At 44.8% G+C, this 17,868-nt stretch overlaps 1 protein-coding gene across 2 annotated transcripts in view; it reads right to left on the bottom strand.

Annotated features, from left to right (window-relative positions):
- PITPNC1 (phosphatidylinositol transfer protein cytoplasmic 1) overlaps positions 1 to 17,868 on the bottom strand; it is a 259,809-nt gene that overhangs the window by 81,656 nt on the left and 160,285 nt on the right. For both annotated transcript variants that reach the window (XM_059907373.1, XM_059907374.1), the window contains one exon: positions 9,852 to 9,923. In XM_059907373.1, coding sequence (XP_059763356.1) covers positions 9,852 to 9,923 — 72 coding nt within the window. The remainder of the gene's footprint in view (positions 1 to 9,851; positions 9,924 to 17,868) is intronic.

Genomic DNA, 17,868 nt, shown 5'->3' with positions numbered 1-17,868 from the left:
CACTGGTTTCCTAACCATGGATTCAGGCTCATCCCTTTGATGCTGCTGCTTTTGACCAGTTTGGTTAACTGTCTTCTTAACCCTTAGTACTAACAGGTCAGCACAGTCAGGTCTTTTTTAGATTTACCACAGCACCAGTGAGCCAGGCCTACATAGAAAGCAAATACTACTTTGAGCTATATCTATTAATAATAATGATTACTACCAATAAGCTCTAGCTTCCCTGAAGGCAGAGATAACCTGCATCATGACTCTCCTCAATTAGAAAGTTAGTCCTCATGCTGGATAGATGCACCTTTTGCCCACGTGTTTTTTTTTTTTTTACATCTAGCTCTCAGATGGCAAACTGTACCACAAAGAGCAAAGGCAACATCTTAAGGAATGAAATATAATCTGTTTTCCATTGTCCTCAAAATGATACTATTAGACACAGACTGAGTAAGGACACTGACTTTCCACTTCATGTACCAAAATGGATAATAATCCTTCAAAACTGCAAATGGGGGTGTTTTGTGCAAACTTCTTTTTAGCATGTACCGATGACTTATTAGAGAAAATTGCAGATTTTGTAGGTGGCTGGTTATAATAATCTAAGGTTAAGTTGAAGACATCAGACATCATGTCTAAAAATAAAGCAAATGCTTTTTCCTTTCTATAATCCTCAATTAGAAGCCATTTAAGGAAAGGATAATCAGCTTGAGAGGCTTGTAAATATGGATTCTACAGTGCTCATGGGCTCCCCTGCTTTACAAATTAATTTTAGTACATTTTGAAATGTGTAAATAAATTATTTTACCCTACATCCATCCATACTGCCCTCTTGATTTTAACATCAATACAAATACTAATACTAATGAAATGAACTTCATGATGACTATTGCAATAACAAATCCTCAATAAATACAGCTCTCCTTAGATGGTGAAATTCCCTCTTTGTCGGTTGGTAACTTCCAGTGGGAACTATTTGTGGTCAGGAGGAGAACTCTTTTGGCCACCTCTCCAAGGCAATGCAAATTGAGCCAAGTCAAAATATTGAAATGTTTCCTCAATTCATCCAAAGAAGACACCCATCCAGGGGAAGAAACTAGATTTCTCAGGTGGACCTACGTAGTTGACTAAACGAGATAATCTAATTCCCTAAAATCAAGCACAACTCATTGACTGAAAATGACTTGGTCTTAACCAAGGAGAAAGGAAAATAGTCAGAAGCTGGATTGAAAGCCATGGGAAAGTCCTTCTCAGGGCCAGGGTGCTCTCCATCCTGGAGCAACCAGAACTTTCTTTTTTCTGTCACTCCTCTTCCTAAATAACCTCACTTACTTCTATCTCTGAATCATGACCTTACACCTCTCTCTGAACTCCATATTCATATATCCAACTCCTTACCTACCATTTCCACTTGGATGTATCATTGGTATCTCAAACTGATTGTGTCCCTGCTGGAGCACTTGACTTCCTGCTTCTCCTGCACTGCTCCCCACCACCCACTCAGGGTCCAAAGACAAAGCTAGAAATCCTGAGGTCATCCTTACTTTGCCCCCATCTAATGCATCAACCCCCAAAGAAAGTCAGTCTGTTTCCAAAATATACCTATCTTTATCCACTGCCGTCTCTCCAGCCCAAGCCACCATCATCTTTGGTCTGGATTCTTGCACTTGCTGCCAAATGGAATCCCTGCTTCTATTCCTGCCGTCCTCCCACCACTCTCCACAGAATGGCCAGAGCAAATGTTTAAAAACATAAATCACACACTGTAATATGGCATCCTAAACTGGATGCTGGAACAGAAAAAGGACATTAGTGGGAAAACTGGTGAAATCTGAATCAAGTCTGTAGTTTTGAAAAATGATTCATGGTTATATAAGATGTTAACATTCAGGGGAAGCTGGGTAAAGGGTATATGAGAACTCTCTGCACCATCTTTGCAACAGTAGTGTAAATTTAAGACAATTCCAAACTAAAAAATTTATTAAAAAAAAAATACAAACCCTAAATATCACGTCTCTCCTTTGTTTAAAATCCTTGCATAACTTCCCACTGCGCTAAAATCCAACCTCTAGCTATGGCCTCATAGGTTTTACATGATCTGGCTTCTGTTACTTTCTCCATCTCATTTCCTACCAGTCTGCTCTCATTCCTATCGCTCTGGCTGCTGGTTTTCTGACAGTTCCTGGATTATGCCAGGCTGCATCAGGGGCTCAGGCCTTTGCCCTTCTTGTCCCTGTATTAGCGTGCTAGGGTTGCTATAACAAAATACCACAGATGGAGTGGCTTAAACAACGCAATTCTATTTTCTCAGAGTTCTGGAGGCTGGAAGTCCAAGATCAAGGTGTTGGCAGGTTTGGTTTCTTCTGAGGCCTCTCTCCTCGGTCTACGTATGGCCAGCTTTCTGCTGTGTCCTCACATGGTCATCCTCATGTGGTCTTTCCCCTGTGCTTGCACGTCCCTAGTTTTGCGTATCCAAGTTTCCTCTTCTTTGAAGGATAACAGTCAGGTTGGATTAGGGCCCACCCTAACGGCCTCCTTTTAACTTAATCACCTCTTTAAAAGTCTTATTTTCAAACACAGTTATAGTCTCAGGTACTCCAACATGAATTTTGGGGGGACACAACTCAGCTTACAAAAGTCCCCTTGCCTGGACAACCCTTCAGAGGGTCGGCTCCTTCCCAGCCTCAGGTCTCACATGGATTTGTCACCTCTTCTGAGAGGCATTTCCTGACCACATGGCTTCTAGCTGAGCTCCCCTCCATCCTATTTATTGCCTTCTTAGCACTTCCTACAACTGGAATCCTTTGTTTACTTGCTTATTATGTGCTTTCCCCCATTCCATGAGTAGTGGAGACCTTGTCTGTCTTATTGCCTCTTACAATGCCTGGCACATAGTAGGTACTCAAAATTTGTTGACAAGAAATGGTTAATTGACAATTCAGACAAAAGCAGAGTCTCATTAGAAAATCATCTGTAACGCAGTTAATCCCAAGGTAGGACCATAACTGAAGCAATACCTAATATTTGTATAGCACTTTACAGTTTATGAAGTGCTTCCAGGTAAATTAACCTGGACAAATCCTCCACGTTGTGATGCAAGCATTATTTATTCTATTTTCTTGATAAAGAAGCCAAGACTGCATTGCTTAAGTCATAGAGCTGGGGCTTCAATACGTATCTTTTTGTTTCACAAAGAACAACTTTGTGTTTTTTCATTATGACATAGCTGAACTAGGAACTAAATAAATTCCCAAAACTTGGGGACTTCCCTGGTGACGCAGTGGTTAAGAATCCGCCTGCCAATGCAGGGGACACGGGTTCAAGCCCTAGTCCGGGAGGATCCCACATGCCGCGGAGCAACTAAGCCCGTGTGCCACAACTACTGAAGCCCACGCACCTAGAACCCATGCTCCGCAACGAGAGAAACCACCGCAATGAGAAGCCTGCGCACAGCAACGAAGAGTAGCCCCCACTCGCCGCAACTAGAGAAAGCCCACGTGCAGCAACAAAGACCCAACGCAGCCAAAAATAAATAAATAAAATAAATACATTTATATATTAAACAAAAATCCAAAAACTTCTTCTAGGCAATTTCGAAGGACAGCTGTGAAGGACAGAGCCTCATGCTTCCAGGAACTAAACTGGACATTCTTTCCATCTGATCAGAGAAGTTTCATTGCTGAGGAATAATGGCTAATGAGAAGAAATACAGTGCCCTCAGGCCCCTTTATTGTGTGTGTGGGGTGGTGGTGGTTATAAATATGCTTTTTGTAAACTGTTCTGTTTCCAAGGGTATGAAGAAGTGAAGAAATTTGGAGAACCTGATTTCCTAAGTATTCATTGTTGGTTTCAAATAGCACTTAATATTTCCTTTAAATCTGTAGTTCTCAGGGGCTTCCCTGGTGGCGCAGTGGTTGAGAATCTGCCTGCTAATGCAGGGGACACGGGTTCGAGCCCTGGTCTGGGAAGATCCCACATGCCGCGGAGCAACTAGGCCCGTGAGCCACACTACTGAGCCTGCGCATCTGGAGCCTGTGCTCCGCAACAAGAGAGGCCGCGATAGTGAGAGGCCCGCGCACTGCGATGAAGAGTGGCCCCCGCTTGCCACAACTAGAGAAAGCCCTCGCACAGAAACGAAGACCCAACACAGACAAAAATAAATAAATAAATTTTTTAAAAAAATTAAATCTGTAGTTCTCAGCCTTGATTGCTCTTAGGTTCCCCTGGGGGAACTCTACAAATCCCAGTGACTGGACCCCAATCCCAGACAAATGAAATCAGAATCCTGGGGAGTGGGACGGTGGCATCAGCGAGTCTACAGCTTCCCACGTCACTTTAATATGCAGCCATGATTGAGAATCACTGGTCTAGATCCTCAGATGGGGTGGGGATGGCATATCCTACGCCCTCCAAAAAGAACATATCAGGTTTGACTGGAGGGTAGACTCTAAAAGTCCACACACTTCTATGTGGAATCTAGAAAAATGGTACAGATGAACTTATTGACAAAGCAGAAATAGAGTCACAGATGCAGAGAACAAACTTACGGTTACCAAGGGGGGAAGGGGGAGGTGGGACAAATTGGGAGATTGGGATTGACATATATACACTACTAAGTATAAGATAGATAACTAATGAGAACCTACTGTTTATAGCACAGGGAACCCTACTCAATGATCTGTGGTGACCTAAATGGGAAGGAAATCCAAAAAAGAGCAGATATATGTATACGTATAACTGAATCACTTTGCTGTACAGCAAGAAACGAATACAACATTGTAAAGCAACTATACTCCAATAAAAATTTTAAAAAAAGAATAACCATAAGAGCTTGTTAAATATGCTCATTCCCGATTACTCTGCAGATTACTTATTAATTTCAAAGGAAAAATGTACCTTTGCAATGAAGAGTTCTAGAAGACACCACCTTAAATAAGTGATCAAATTTAGCATCACCAATAACAGGGCAATGGCATATGAACCTCCTGATGTGACGCAATGGGAAGTAAACAACATTACTTCTGTAGTATTCTTGCCAAAGATGTTTAATATGAATCTAATTGCGAGGAAACAATCAGACAAATACAGATTGTAAACAAGACAACAGACCTGGACTCTTCAAAAATATCAGTATCATTAAGAAAAAAAAGCCAAAGGTACTATTCTAGAATCTAGATTAAAAGAGACTAAAAAGAAGAGATAATCAAATGAAATCCATGATTCTTGATTGAATCCTGTATCAACACAAATAGCTAGGATGTTTTGGAGATAATGTGAGAAATTTTGATATGGACTCAATATTGAATAATATTATTCTATCAATATTACATTTCTTGGATGTGATATGGTATTATTATTATGCAAGAGAACGAGAGAATGCTTTTGTTCATAGGAGATAGATGCTGAAGTATTTAGGTGCAAAGTGGCATGATACCTGCAATTTAATTTCAAATGTTGTAGCTAAATGCATACATGTTTTTACTAAAAAAAAAAAAAAAAGTCCACACACTTCCAATTGGAGAATTCTGTGTTCCTAGAGGGATAGTGTCAGAAGCACTGCCCTAGACCAGTCTGCACCCTGGACCAATTAAATCAGAATCCCAGGGTGGGTGGAACCCAAGCAGGAGCCATTGTTAAAGCTTCTCAGATGAGACCAACGTGCAGCCAAGGCTGAGAACCACTGCTTTTAAGTGGTACCTGCTTTGTTTGGAAGAGGAAGTGGACGCAAGGCTGCCCCCCCCATTAACCACAATGAACGACAGTAACCTGGCAGCAGCCGACACTCGAATGATAAGCACTGACTCTCCCAGATCTAGATTTATGGCCTTGGACAAACAACAGAACCTTACTTTGGCATGGTGCCATCCTCCTCAGCACTAATTAAGGCCTAAATAATTCTCATCAGTATGTGCATAAAACAAATGGGCCTCAATTTAAGACAACTTCCCCATTGTGTCCTGGTTAATGTAATCACAATTTACAGGTTTTCTCAATCATAAATATACTAGTTTTATTTTAACAAGGAGAAGAAAATATTTACATCTAGATATCCCAATTTTTATATTTTTACACTAGATATTGGGTCATGTAAAAGGATGACTTAGGTGGTAATTGATAATAGGATAACAGCATGTACTCTTTTCGATCAGTAATCAATATGATTATCACTAGCGTCTTTCAATTTAATTATTGCTTCTTATCGTCATCCATTTCATTACAGTTTTGGCAGGTAGGGAAGGAAACAGGGTGCAGATAGCAGTATGAAGGATGGTAGCTGAATGATAAGACTATATACCCAGAAAATGCAAAGAAATGACCTGAGTTTATTAAATAATTTGGCAAAGCAGTGAGACAAGAGAAACATCCACCACTGCACTGCTTTCTTTAGCAATTCTGCCTCCCACCAGAAACTCCATACTCACCCCTGGACAGAAAAAGAGCATGCCAGCACACGCCATCTGCTTAAGGCTCCAGTTTTGAACCCCTGGACAAAGCTATCTTTTAATGAAGTATTATTACATAAATATATATTTCTCAAGTTCTGATTTGGAAACATTAACAAGTGTGAATGAAAACCAATGGAGTCTTCCTTTTCTGCCTCCAGGGACCAAGCTTGAACCAGCTGGGTGACCAACAGCTGCCGCTGAATATGGAAATCAGAGGAAGACGAATTGGCAAAGAAGAAGTCTCATCAAGCTGGGGCTGGCCTGTCTGGTCCAACAGCTCAGAAGCAAGACCTGGGGATTTATGGATCAGAGCCAGGCAGAGGCTGGGCAAAAACACTTAGGGCCTCTTCAGTGAACTCGGACTTGGGCAAGTTGGGTGCCACGACAGAGAGATAAGGAGCTGGCCCCCCGGGCAGTGTCAGAGCCAGCAAGTTGTGGAGGAGGAGGCAACACAGGGTACAATAGCTGGCATTTCTCCCAGAGGAAGCAAATTGTGTTGACATGGACTGCCCACAAGTGCCCTGGGGTTCAGTGCTTCTCTTGCAAGCCGGCCTAAGTCTCAGAGAGAACTGGCCTTTGGCGTGGGTAGAGGGTGCTGACTCTAGGCATGGATCCTGACTTTAGGGTGACTGACCTGGTATTTTAAATTCCTAAGAGAGGAGTGACAAAGCTAAATTCCTGGGAGAGTAGTGAAAAGACCTTAGCACTTGCCAAAAAAAGGGATACAAGACAGTAAATGATAACCATGTGATTTTTTTTTTTTTTTTAGATTAGACCTGAGCTGAGGATAAACCAGAAGATTACGCTGGTCCTATCAACCTATAAGGATCAAGGCAAGGCCGCACATCCATTCCATACCTCTACAAACGGAGCGGGTTTTAACTATTCATGAAGACAGGACAGAGCGATAGAGAAAAAGAGAAAGCAAGGCAATTTGTCTAGAAAGATTAAAAGATGTTTTAACCCCCTTTGCCTCCCCCGCACCCCGTATTTTTTAGATTGTGCCGGGAAAAGCAATTCAGGCACGTCTGATCTCTATCACCCTTTTCCTGATGGTCTACGGCTACATCAAAATGGTCAAGCCCACTTCAAGATCCAGTGACTGTCAACTGTTCAAAGAAGTACATTTAAGTAGGGAATGCAGCGCAGCCATTAAAAATTACTGGGAAGGATACTTCACGACATGGTAAAAACAGGAGGTTGTATGAGCCAATTTTAGGGAAACTGGTTGAAAAGTAAATTCATTAATACTTTGCAGGATGAACCAAAATGCTAACAGCAGTTATCTCTGAAGTATGGGATTACTACTGGTTTTGCTTTTTTTGTGTGTGTTTTCCAAGTTTTAAGAACCATGTTAATTTTCCCATCAGAAAAAAAGTCATGACTCTACAAGGGTTCAAGGTACACTGTGCAACACTATTTTAGACAATGAGGCTTTGACGCAGTTGGCCAGCAAAGTACCTCTGATTTCAGGCTGCTGACAAGGACACGGGACTAAACGGCTCTGTTAGGTCACCCACCACCAGGGGACGCTAACCACTGAGGATCCTGAACTTACTGGGGGAAGAGTACCCTTGCAGGTTGCATTCTTCTCTCCTCTGGAAAGTTTCAGGAACTCTGGAGAAGGCATTCAGCTGGGATGGATCTATCAAGGGGTCAAATCTGGAGATGTGGTGTGTGCCGCTCTGATCTGAGTCTCTCTGACCAGGGGTTAGCAAACTTTTTTTCTGTAAAGGGCCATGTAGTAAATATTCTAGGCTTTGCAGACCACATGAGCTCTGTTGTAAGTAGTCATTCTGCTGGTGTAGCATGAAAGCAGCTTAGATATCCACAGATGAGTGAATGAATGTAGCTGTGTTCCAAAATAACTTTATTTACAAATAAAGTAGTTTGTCGACCCCTGATAATCTTCAGGTTTCCTAACTTAGTTCAAGAAGCTGAAGTGACAGGGCACAAGCCACGTCAGTCCCTGTGAATAGATGGGTCATTATGGAATGTCACTCCTCAAGCGCTTTCCATTCCAAGGGTTGACTAGTGGTGACTCTTCACACCGAAGGAAGGGACGCCCATTAACGCACTTATGTTTTTAGTCACTTAATATGTTGGTTCACCCCCAGACTAAACCATGAGTCCCTGGAGTTTGAGAAACATATCTGCATTTTTAACACCATCCATGCAGCTCACACAGTGACATCTAAATAGAAGGTGCTGGAGGTGCTCTTGTTGAATACTGAGTGAATGAACCGGTGTCCTCCCTCACCACGCTGGTGTGAAATGTAGTTCTTGGGTGACTCCTCTTGGGAACCACTCAAGCTCTGTCCAGGCAGACTCCACCTTGAATGGGACACCCTGAGTTCTGCACAAACGCACCTGTACCTTCTAGAAGAATTTGTTCTTGCCAAGGGCAGGAAGTTTCTAGAAGATGTTTCTAGAAGATGTCAACATGAAGAAACAGAGTCAGCCTGGCCAAAGCTGTCCCTTCTAGAGAGTTTCTTAGTTTATCTCAGTGACTGTTTTCACATAAAAAGGTTTTCAAATTGACAACGTTTATGAGCCCTTAGATAGTTCTTCCGGGCACTTAGGTATCTCCATGGCCTCCTGCATCTTGTTTTGCATCTCCTTGGCTCAATGAAGGCACCAAAGGGGTCGCCTTGTCAGAACTCCCTTACTCATTTTGCCACAGCCTCAATTTTCATCTTTCTCCACAAATGCAAAACATGAAAATGAAGTAGAAATTAATAAGTGAAGCCCTGCAGCTTCTAGATACAGGTTCTTCCCTCATTGCGTCCTGATGGAACCCACAACCCAATGTCAGGCTGAGGTTCTTGTAGGTCAAATCATCCACTCCCAAGGGGATGGGGATTTAGAAATGTATCGCCCCGACAGAAAGAGGTGGGGCGAAAGCCAGGTCAGAAGTGAATTTTAAGCAATACTAATGAACAAAGTTCTTGGCTAAAATTTAGCGAGAGTCAGAATGCCTCACGAGGTAAACATTTGCTAGAGGGTTACGCTGATTTTTAAGGTGGGATTCGTTGCATGTGTGTGTGACTGCGTGAACATATGCACAGCCCAGAAAATATGTGCATACATGTATTGTGCACACATACACCTGACTGCATTCATTCTTCTAAGCAAATGTCATCGAGAAGATTTGTGTTCAATCCAATGATCTAGAGTTCCAAGGTCCCCATCAACCTTCTTGATCCCCAGTGACAATCACTCCAGACGACAGAGATTTCTGCGCAGAGGCCATGGAAAGTACAGAATGATGAGAAGAAAAGCCAGAGCTTCTCTGAGGTCCCGGGCACAGATCGTGCTGCTGGCCCTGGCCACACAGGAGCTCTCAGAGTCCGTGAGGGGAGAGCGCGGTATGGACTGGGGCGGGGCATGGGGTGGGGTGGGGAGGGGGCTACTCACGCTGTTGTTGCTTCCTTTGTTGTCCTCATACTTGGTTTCTATATGAATGGAGAATTTTGGCAGAAAGGAACACTATGGAAAAAAAGAAAAGTTTCATCAACATACCGTTTTTTCTCTCTTCACATCTTCACTTTAGCCTCTGGCTGCTCTCCTGACCGCTTGGTTGCGAGCACTGTCCACGATCAGAAATGTTAAGATACTAGGTGCATGTCCACATGCAAGGAAAGCCACCTTTTTGGCAACGTGAACATGATTTCATCCAGGAGTCAGGCCAGAGAGAATAAGCAATCAGGCAAGTCGCCGAAGAGGACATTTCCGAAAAGAATATGCTTTACGAGTCCGACCACAGGCTTTAGGAGAGCAACCCACTGGAACAGAGACAATTCCAGTTCCAGGGTGCTTCACTTCAGGGAGTAGCTGCCACTGCTGGATGCCTGGGAACCAGCCTTAACCATGATGTACATATTCATACAAAGCTAGAGGCGGTAGCGTAGAGCTTTAAGATTGTAAGTTACGGAAGTCAGACAGACCTGGTTTTAGCTTTGGCTTTATCACTCGATAGCCATGTGACTTTGGACAAGTCACTGAACTTGTCTGAACCCCAGCAATATTGAAACAGGTAAAATAACGATTACTTAACAGTGACATTGTGAGGGTTAAATAAAATCATGTGCATAAAACGTAACAGGGCTGGGTGTCAAGCCAACTTTGCACAGAGGGCAGCAAATCAGTATGAGGCTGCAGCTGAACTTGACATAAAAGGCGGCCTCTCTTTTTGTCGGCACAGGGGAGAAAAACCCCAAATGCACACCATCCTGGCGTCCCCGTCTCCTTGAGCCCATTCTACGTGTTCGGTAGACTATAAGGGTTAGCGTAGCTTGAGAAGAGGATGTTGATGGATGTCGGTGTAGCCTTCCTCCTGCTGGCACTGAGCAGGGCATTCACCTTCTCTACCACCGGAGGTGGGATTGGATGGAGACCACTGGCTAAAACGACCTAGCGTCTCCACTGGGAGCTGCTGCTGTTGGAGGAGTGAAGCTTGGGCCAATATGTTCACAGTCCAAGAGGTTGGCTCCTTTATTTATTTATCCAATGTACACAGAGCACACATTCTATACCGGGCACTGGTCTAAGAGCTTCCAAGTTCTAATTCCTTTATTCCTTGTCACCATCCTATGAAGTAGGAACTATTATCATCAGCCCTGTGTTAAAGATGAGGAAACGGAGGCACAGAGAGGTTAAGTCAATGGCCCATGATCACACAGGTAGTGGACAGTAGAGTTGGGATTGAAAGTCTGGTGGCCTGGTCCCCGAGTCCGTGCTCTCGATGACTACCCCACTGGTTCTCAGCATGGGCTCTCTGAACCTGGGAACAGCAGCACCCTGGAACTTCTCAGAAAGGCAAATTCTTGGGCCCAGCGCCAGACCCACTGAATCAGAAACTCTGGGAATGGAGCCCAGGCATCTGTGTTTAACAAGCCCTCCAGGGATGCTGATGCGGGCTTAAGTTGGAAAACCACCTCACTATACCATGCACGGGAAGGAAAGCGAGAGAATGCATTATCTAAAACCCCGAGGTCCACAACATGCACCCTTGCCCCACACGGTCACCCCATCGTGACTGTGATCCCCTTTCAGCCCAGCTGAGACCCCCCCCAAATGGCATCTGTGCAAGAAGGCAGAGGCCTTCGATGTGCCATTGATAATTCTGACATCACATGCCTGTGCGCATTCGGTGTTCATCTGTCTTAATCTGAGTGAAACAAGCAAGCTGAACGTGACTAAGGAAACATGGAAACAATCAATCCCAGTAACTGCCTTCATGGAGAATGAAGCCCTGCGATCATTCATTAACACTTTCTTTGCTGTCTCCTGTCAAACCTCTCACTGCACAACTGCTGCCCTCACACCCAGACCCAGGGAGTTCCAAGGAGGGGCCGCCCATAATGAATCAAGATGGAGTGGCTCAGAGCCCCACGGTAGAGCTCTCAATCAACAAGTGAACTTGAGGACACACACCTGCAGAGACCCTTTTAAAAATAACAAGCTTCAGGTGAACCGATTTGTCCTTTTTAACCCGTAATTCATGAGGCTAAATCCAACGTGTGCACAGTACCAGGTGGCGAGAGAACAGAGCTATCCAGGGTGGGGAGGTGGGTCTGGGTGCATCAGAGTGGAACCCCGCAAGGAGTTTTTATCGGTTGAATCTCTAAACCACTTAACTAAGGTCAAACAAATGAATTTTAGCATTTGGGTATTAAACCCAAATACAAAATGCAAAACTCTTATGCAAGTTAACAGATGTTATTTTTGAGTCAAGGACTTAGGTTATTTTCATGTCAGAATGGCAACCCTGCCAGAGGCTAGAAGTGCACCTGGTTTCCGCAAGGCAGTGGGCAGACCTGGGTCAGCTAGGCCAGCTCCAGGCTGGTCAGTGCTGTCTCCTTCAGCAGTGGTTTGGGACTGATAATCCCCCTGGGATATCTGATGGCTGGTTCTCGGAACCTTGGAGTGTGTGCTGTCTCTCATGTTAAAATCAGAAGTATCTCTGGCTCGGGGCATTTTTAGTGCTATCACTAAAATCTTTCTGGCCAGAATCTTTTTATCCATCTTGAGATAAACTCCTGCTTACCCCAAGCAGGTTAGCTTCTCTAAAAATCCAGCCCTCTAATCCTAGTCGAGTCTAAACTGTTAAGCAAGGCTTTTTTCCTTTCTCCCTGGCTGGCTCCCTACTGTATCTCACCACCAAGGTTATCTTAAACCCCCTTCCCTTCTCAAGACCCCACGCCTGGTTTCACTCTTCCTCCCTCGCAGTTGATAATTTTGATGCATAGTTTAATGAAGACACAGACCACGTGACAGAAACACCTACAACTTCCTTCTCTTCCATTGTCGCAAATCTTCTGCTTATTCCTTTATTTTTTTTTAATTTATTTATTTAATTTATTTTATTTTTGGCTGTGTTGGGTCTTTGTTGCTGCACGCGGGCTTTCTCTAGTTGTGGCGAACGGGTGCTACTCTGCTGCGGTGCACGAGCTTCTCAGGGTGGTGGCTTCTCTTGTTGCGGAGCACAGGCTCTACGCATGCAGGCTCAGTAGTTGTGGCTTGCGGGCTCTAGAGCGCAGGCTCAGTAGTTGTAGCGCACGGGCTTAGTTGCTCCGTGGCATGTGGGATCTTCCTGGACCAGGGCTCGACCCTGTGTCCCCTGCACTGGCAGGCGGATTCTTAACCACTGCGCCACCAGTGAAGTCCTGCTTATTCCTTTATGATGCTTCTTATTCTTCATGAATCAGAGAAAGATGCTGCCTTCTTTAGCCCAACGGAAAAATAATATAATGATCAGAACTGAGACATAGGAGTCATCAGACCTGAGATGTATCAACTTGGGCAAATTATTTTCCCATCCCCAGCCTGTTTCCTCATTTACAGAATGGGGACTATCCTTCTCTACTCTGTAGGCATGCTGAGAAAATCAGTGAGATCATTCAGGTAAACCCAGCACAGTGCCTGGCACAGAATAGGTGCAGGGTTAAAAATATACGTAAGTCTCTTCTCCGGAAACTTGTTTCATTGATTATTTGCATCTTCTCCCTGCTTCCTTTCTACTGCCTAAAAATATAACGAGAAGTATCACATTCTTTCTTTCTTCCTTTCTTCCTTTCTTCCTTCCTTCCTTCCCTCCTCCCTCCCTCCCTCTCTCTCTTTCTTTGGCTGTGCCGGGTCTTAGTTGCCGTGTGTGGGATCTTTTAGTTGCGGCATGCGGGAATCTTTAGTTGCAGCGTGTGGGATCTTTTTAGTTGCGGCACGCATGACCTAGTTCCCTGACCAGGGATCAAAGCTGGGCCCCCTGCATTGGAAGCATGGAGTCTTAACCACTGAACCACCAGGGAAGTCCCCAAAGTGTCATATTCTTAAAAAACAAACAAGTATCAAGTTCCCTCAGTTATGTTTCTTCCTCAATCTACAACCAATCCCATTCCTCCTCGTCTTCACAATCAAACTCTATTAAAAGAACAGTCGATGCATGCTGGCTGTACTTTTTCATCTCCTACCATTTTTTTCTCAACCAGTGCAATATGGTATGGAAATGACTGATGATCAAAGAATTTCCAAAGCAGCAACTGATTCTTCATCCACGCCCTGTAGGGCTCTCTACACTGTTCTATGTGATGAAGCAATTCCTCCTACGACAGCAGCTCCTTCCCAGCCTTCTCTTCCCTCCTCCATTCCTTCAATGAAGGTGGTCCCTTAGGTTCTGCCCTCCACCCTATTTTCTTGCACTAAGTGATCTCATCTGCTCCTGACTTTTCCATGACCCTTTTTTATGAATCCTCCCAAATTGACATCTTTCACCCCAACTGCCCTTCTCACATGTCCAGTTGCCCACTGGCTGTCCCCAGCAAGGGTCCTCTAGGCCCACCAAACTTGAATGGTCCGTACCGAACTCGAATGTTCTTCTGCACTGCACGAGTTTCCCAGGGCTGTCAAATTACCACGAATGTGGCTTAAAACACCAGAAATGTAACCTCTCACAGTCCTGGAGGCCGTAAGTCTGAAATCAAGGTGTTGGCAATGTCGTGCTCCCTCTGAAGGCTCTAGGGAAGCATCCTTCCTTGCCTCTTCCAGCTTCTGGTGGTCCCAGGTGCTCCTTGGTCTGTGGCTGCAACTCCAATCTCTGCCTCTGTCTCCATTCACCTTCTTCCCTCCGTGTGTCTCTGTGTCCTCTTCTTGTAAGACAAGTTATTGGATTTAGCCCACCTTAAATCCAGTGTGATTTCATCTCTCATCTCAAGGTCCTTAAGTAATTACACCTGCAAAGACCCCCTACTTCCAAATAAGGTCACACTTGAGGTTCCAGTGGACATGAATATTGAGGTGGACATTATTTCATCCACTACACTCACCCATCACATCCAGTGAACCCCCAAGTTCTGCTGACTCAGTTTCTCTCCTTAAGGGGAAGACCTGGAGTCTTCTGTATCTGACCCGAATCTTCTTTCTGGCTTTGCCCTGTATTCATCCCATGGCCAGTCACAGAAGACCGCTTTCCATTCCCTGGAACACTTCTGGCTACCATGCTTTTATGCCTACAGTTCCCCCGGCCTGACATTTCCTTCCTAAATTTTACCCATCAGCCATCTCAAACCACTTCAGAATGATTATCCCTTGTATGCACATAGCATTCTGTTTGTTCCTTTGTCACAGCACTATCTCCTTTTGCATCATCACAGTGAGTTGTCTATGTGTCTGGCTCACCAACTCTCGTTAAGCTCCAACACTATTCCAACACGAGGCTCCCTCCCCTACTCCCCACTACCATTAGGAATGGCTTAAGTCACTTTCCCTCCAGTTATTCAGGCATCAGAGCATCTACTTTAATTTCAATTTGCTCAAATCTGCTTTCTGTGACAAAGGGCTTTGCTCCAGCTGGGAAGATACCACCTAACCTAGTCATTCTCAAATATCCAGGGGGTGGAGAAGGGAGCACCCCACCTTCCAACCCTGGACTTTCTCAAAATATATCCCTAAAGATTCTGGGGCTTCCCTGGTGGCGCAGTGGTTGAGAATCTGCCTGCTAATGCAGGGGACACGGGTTCGAGCCCTGGTCCGGGAAGATCCCACATGCCGCGGAGCAACTAGGCCCGTGAACCACAACTACTGAGCCTGCGCGTCTGGAGCCTGTGCTCTGCAACAAGAGAGGCCGCGATAGTGAGAGGCCCGCGCACCGCGATGAAGAGTGGCCCCCACTTGCCACAACTAGAGAAAGCCCTCTCACAGAAACGAAGACCCAACACAGCCAAAAAAATAAATAAATAAATAAATAAAAATTAAAAAAAAAAAAAAAAAAGATTCTGACACATTTCCTAGGGTGAGGGGGATTCCATATCACTAAGGGAACTGTCAGAGTGTAGGAGCAGAAAAAAAGTTGGGAATCCTGACACAATCAAACTGTTACATAATGCAAGAAGAGAGACATCAGGAGTGTCACCCACTGGCTAAAACTGGAAGCTGTCCAAGGGATTCAGAGGACTCTTATGCTCTCCATGTCATTTGGGAACACTGAATGCTTAAAGTTCCATTTGGCCCATAGCCACATGGAGGAAGACTAAAATACCCAAGGTAGGGATCTCCCTGGTGGCTCAGTGGTTAAGAATCCGCCAGCCAATGCAGGGGTCACGGGTTTGATCCCTGGTCTGGGAAGATCCCACATGCCACGGAGCAACTAAGCCCGTGCACCACAACTACTGAGCCTGCGCTCTACAGGCCGAGAGCCACAACCACTGAGCCCGTGTGTCACAACTACTGAAGCCCGCGTGCCTAGAGCCCGTGCTCCACAACAAGAGAAGCGACCGCAATGAGAAGGCTGCGCACCGCAACGAAGAGTAGCCGCCACTCGCCACAACTAGAGAAAGCCCGCGCAGCAACAAAGACCCAATGCAGCCAAAAATAGATAAATAAATTTAAAATACCCAAGGTAGACAGAATTCTAAGATGGTCCCCAAGATTCCCAGCCCCTGGTATAATCTTGCACGCTTTATATAATCCCTCCCCTTAAGTGTAGACAAGACTTGTGAATATGATGGGATAGTTGCTCTTCTGATTAGATTACAAAGGTGATCAGATTATGTTACATTATATAAGACTTCTTTTTAGAAGAAACAGGTTGATTTTGAGGAAGTAAGCTGCCATATCCTGAGAGGGCCACGTGGCTAGAACCTGAGGGAGGCCTCTAGGAGCCAAGAGCGACCCCTGGAGGCCAGCGAACTAGAAAACCAAACTTCAGTCCTACAACCGCAAGGAACAGAATCCTGCCAACAACCAGAGAGCTTGGAAGAGGACCCTGAGCCTCAGATGAGATTGGAACCGTGGCTGAGACCTTGATTTCGAACCTGACTGAGACTCTGAACCAAGGACACAGCTAACCTGAGCCCCAGTGGAAACTCTGAGAAAATGAATGTGTGATGTTTTAAGTAACTAAGTTTGTGGGAAATTTATTATATAGCAATAGAAAACCAATATAACACCAAACCTCAAGAATCCAACCATTGCTTCCCTGCCAAATCACCCATTTGGTTCTCATCTGAGTAAAGTATCACTGACTTTGAGGTTTGAACATATCTAGGGAAATGGGACGGGAAATCTGTACTCTTAGTTGTTCCACCTGTGATGTCATCCACTTTGTCAATGGCCACTACTTATTGCCCAGGGCGATATTTACTAGGAACTGATGCCACAAAACTTGCCATTGACTGGTGTCCAGATGCAGCAGTGTGCACCTAGCCCACAGGGAACAAGTAGGATTGTTCAGTAGAAAGAATGTAGGTTTTGGAGTGAAACAGCCTTTAATTCAAACGCCAGCTTCTTTTCACACAAACTGAGACTTTGGGCAAATTCCTTAATCACCCTGAGCTTCAGTTTTCTCACCTGTAAAATGGATACAATACCAACCTCACAGCTGTGGGGTGAGGTAACAAATGTCCAAGGCCAGGCAGTATCTGGCTGAACAGATATTAGAGAAATGTTGGCCCACCCCGTTGTACCCCTCCCCATGAAATCCCACAGACTATATGGAGAGTAAATAGAGTTGGTATGTCTGTAGGGGGACCCTTCCACTGTGTATGTGCAAGGATGTCTTGGGAGGTTGTGGGTTTGCTGAAGTGGTGGCAACACAACACCTGATTGGTCCTTCTCATGACATGGATGGTGGCCAAGCCACAAAGCAGGCTTGGGTTCCTCCAGCCTTGCTGTGACCCCTGACCTGCTGTGTTTTGGGGACGTGTCATCACATCTTCCAGGTCCATCCTCTTACTGTCCTCCTTTACCTAAAGGCCTAGCAGCTCCTCTTTCTGCACAGGGGCCCTCTCCCCTCACCTCTTCTCAGATTTCCTTGATCCCCTGCCAACTACACGTAGGGAAACAAGAATACTACCAGAATCTCGGTGAACTTTCTTCTTTCCTAGATCTAAAGGCTTTGTGCCTGTTGGTTCACTCGGCCTTATTTTAAAAACCGAGGCTC

Source organism: Balaenoptera ricei, chromosome 20 (assembly GCF_028023285.1).
Source record: "Balaenoptera ricei isolate mBalRic1 chromosome 20, mBalRic1.hap2, whole genome shotgun sequence".
Lineage (NCBI taxonomy): Eukaryota > Metazoa > Chordata > Mammalia > Artiodactyla > Balaenopteridae > Balaenoptera > Balaenoptera ricei.
This window is presented reverse-complemented; position numbering and strand designations above follow the sequence as displayed.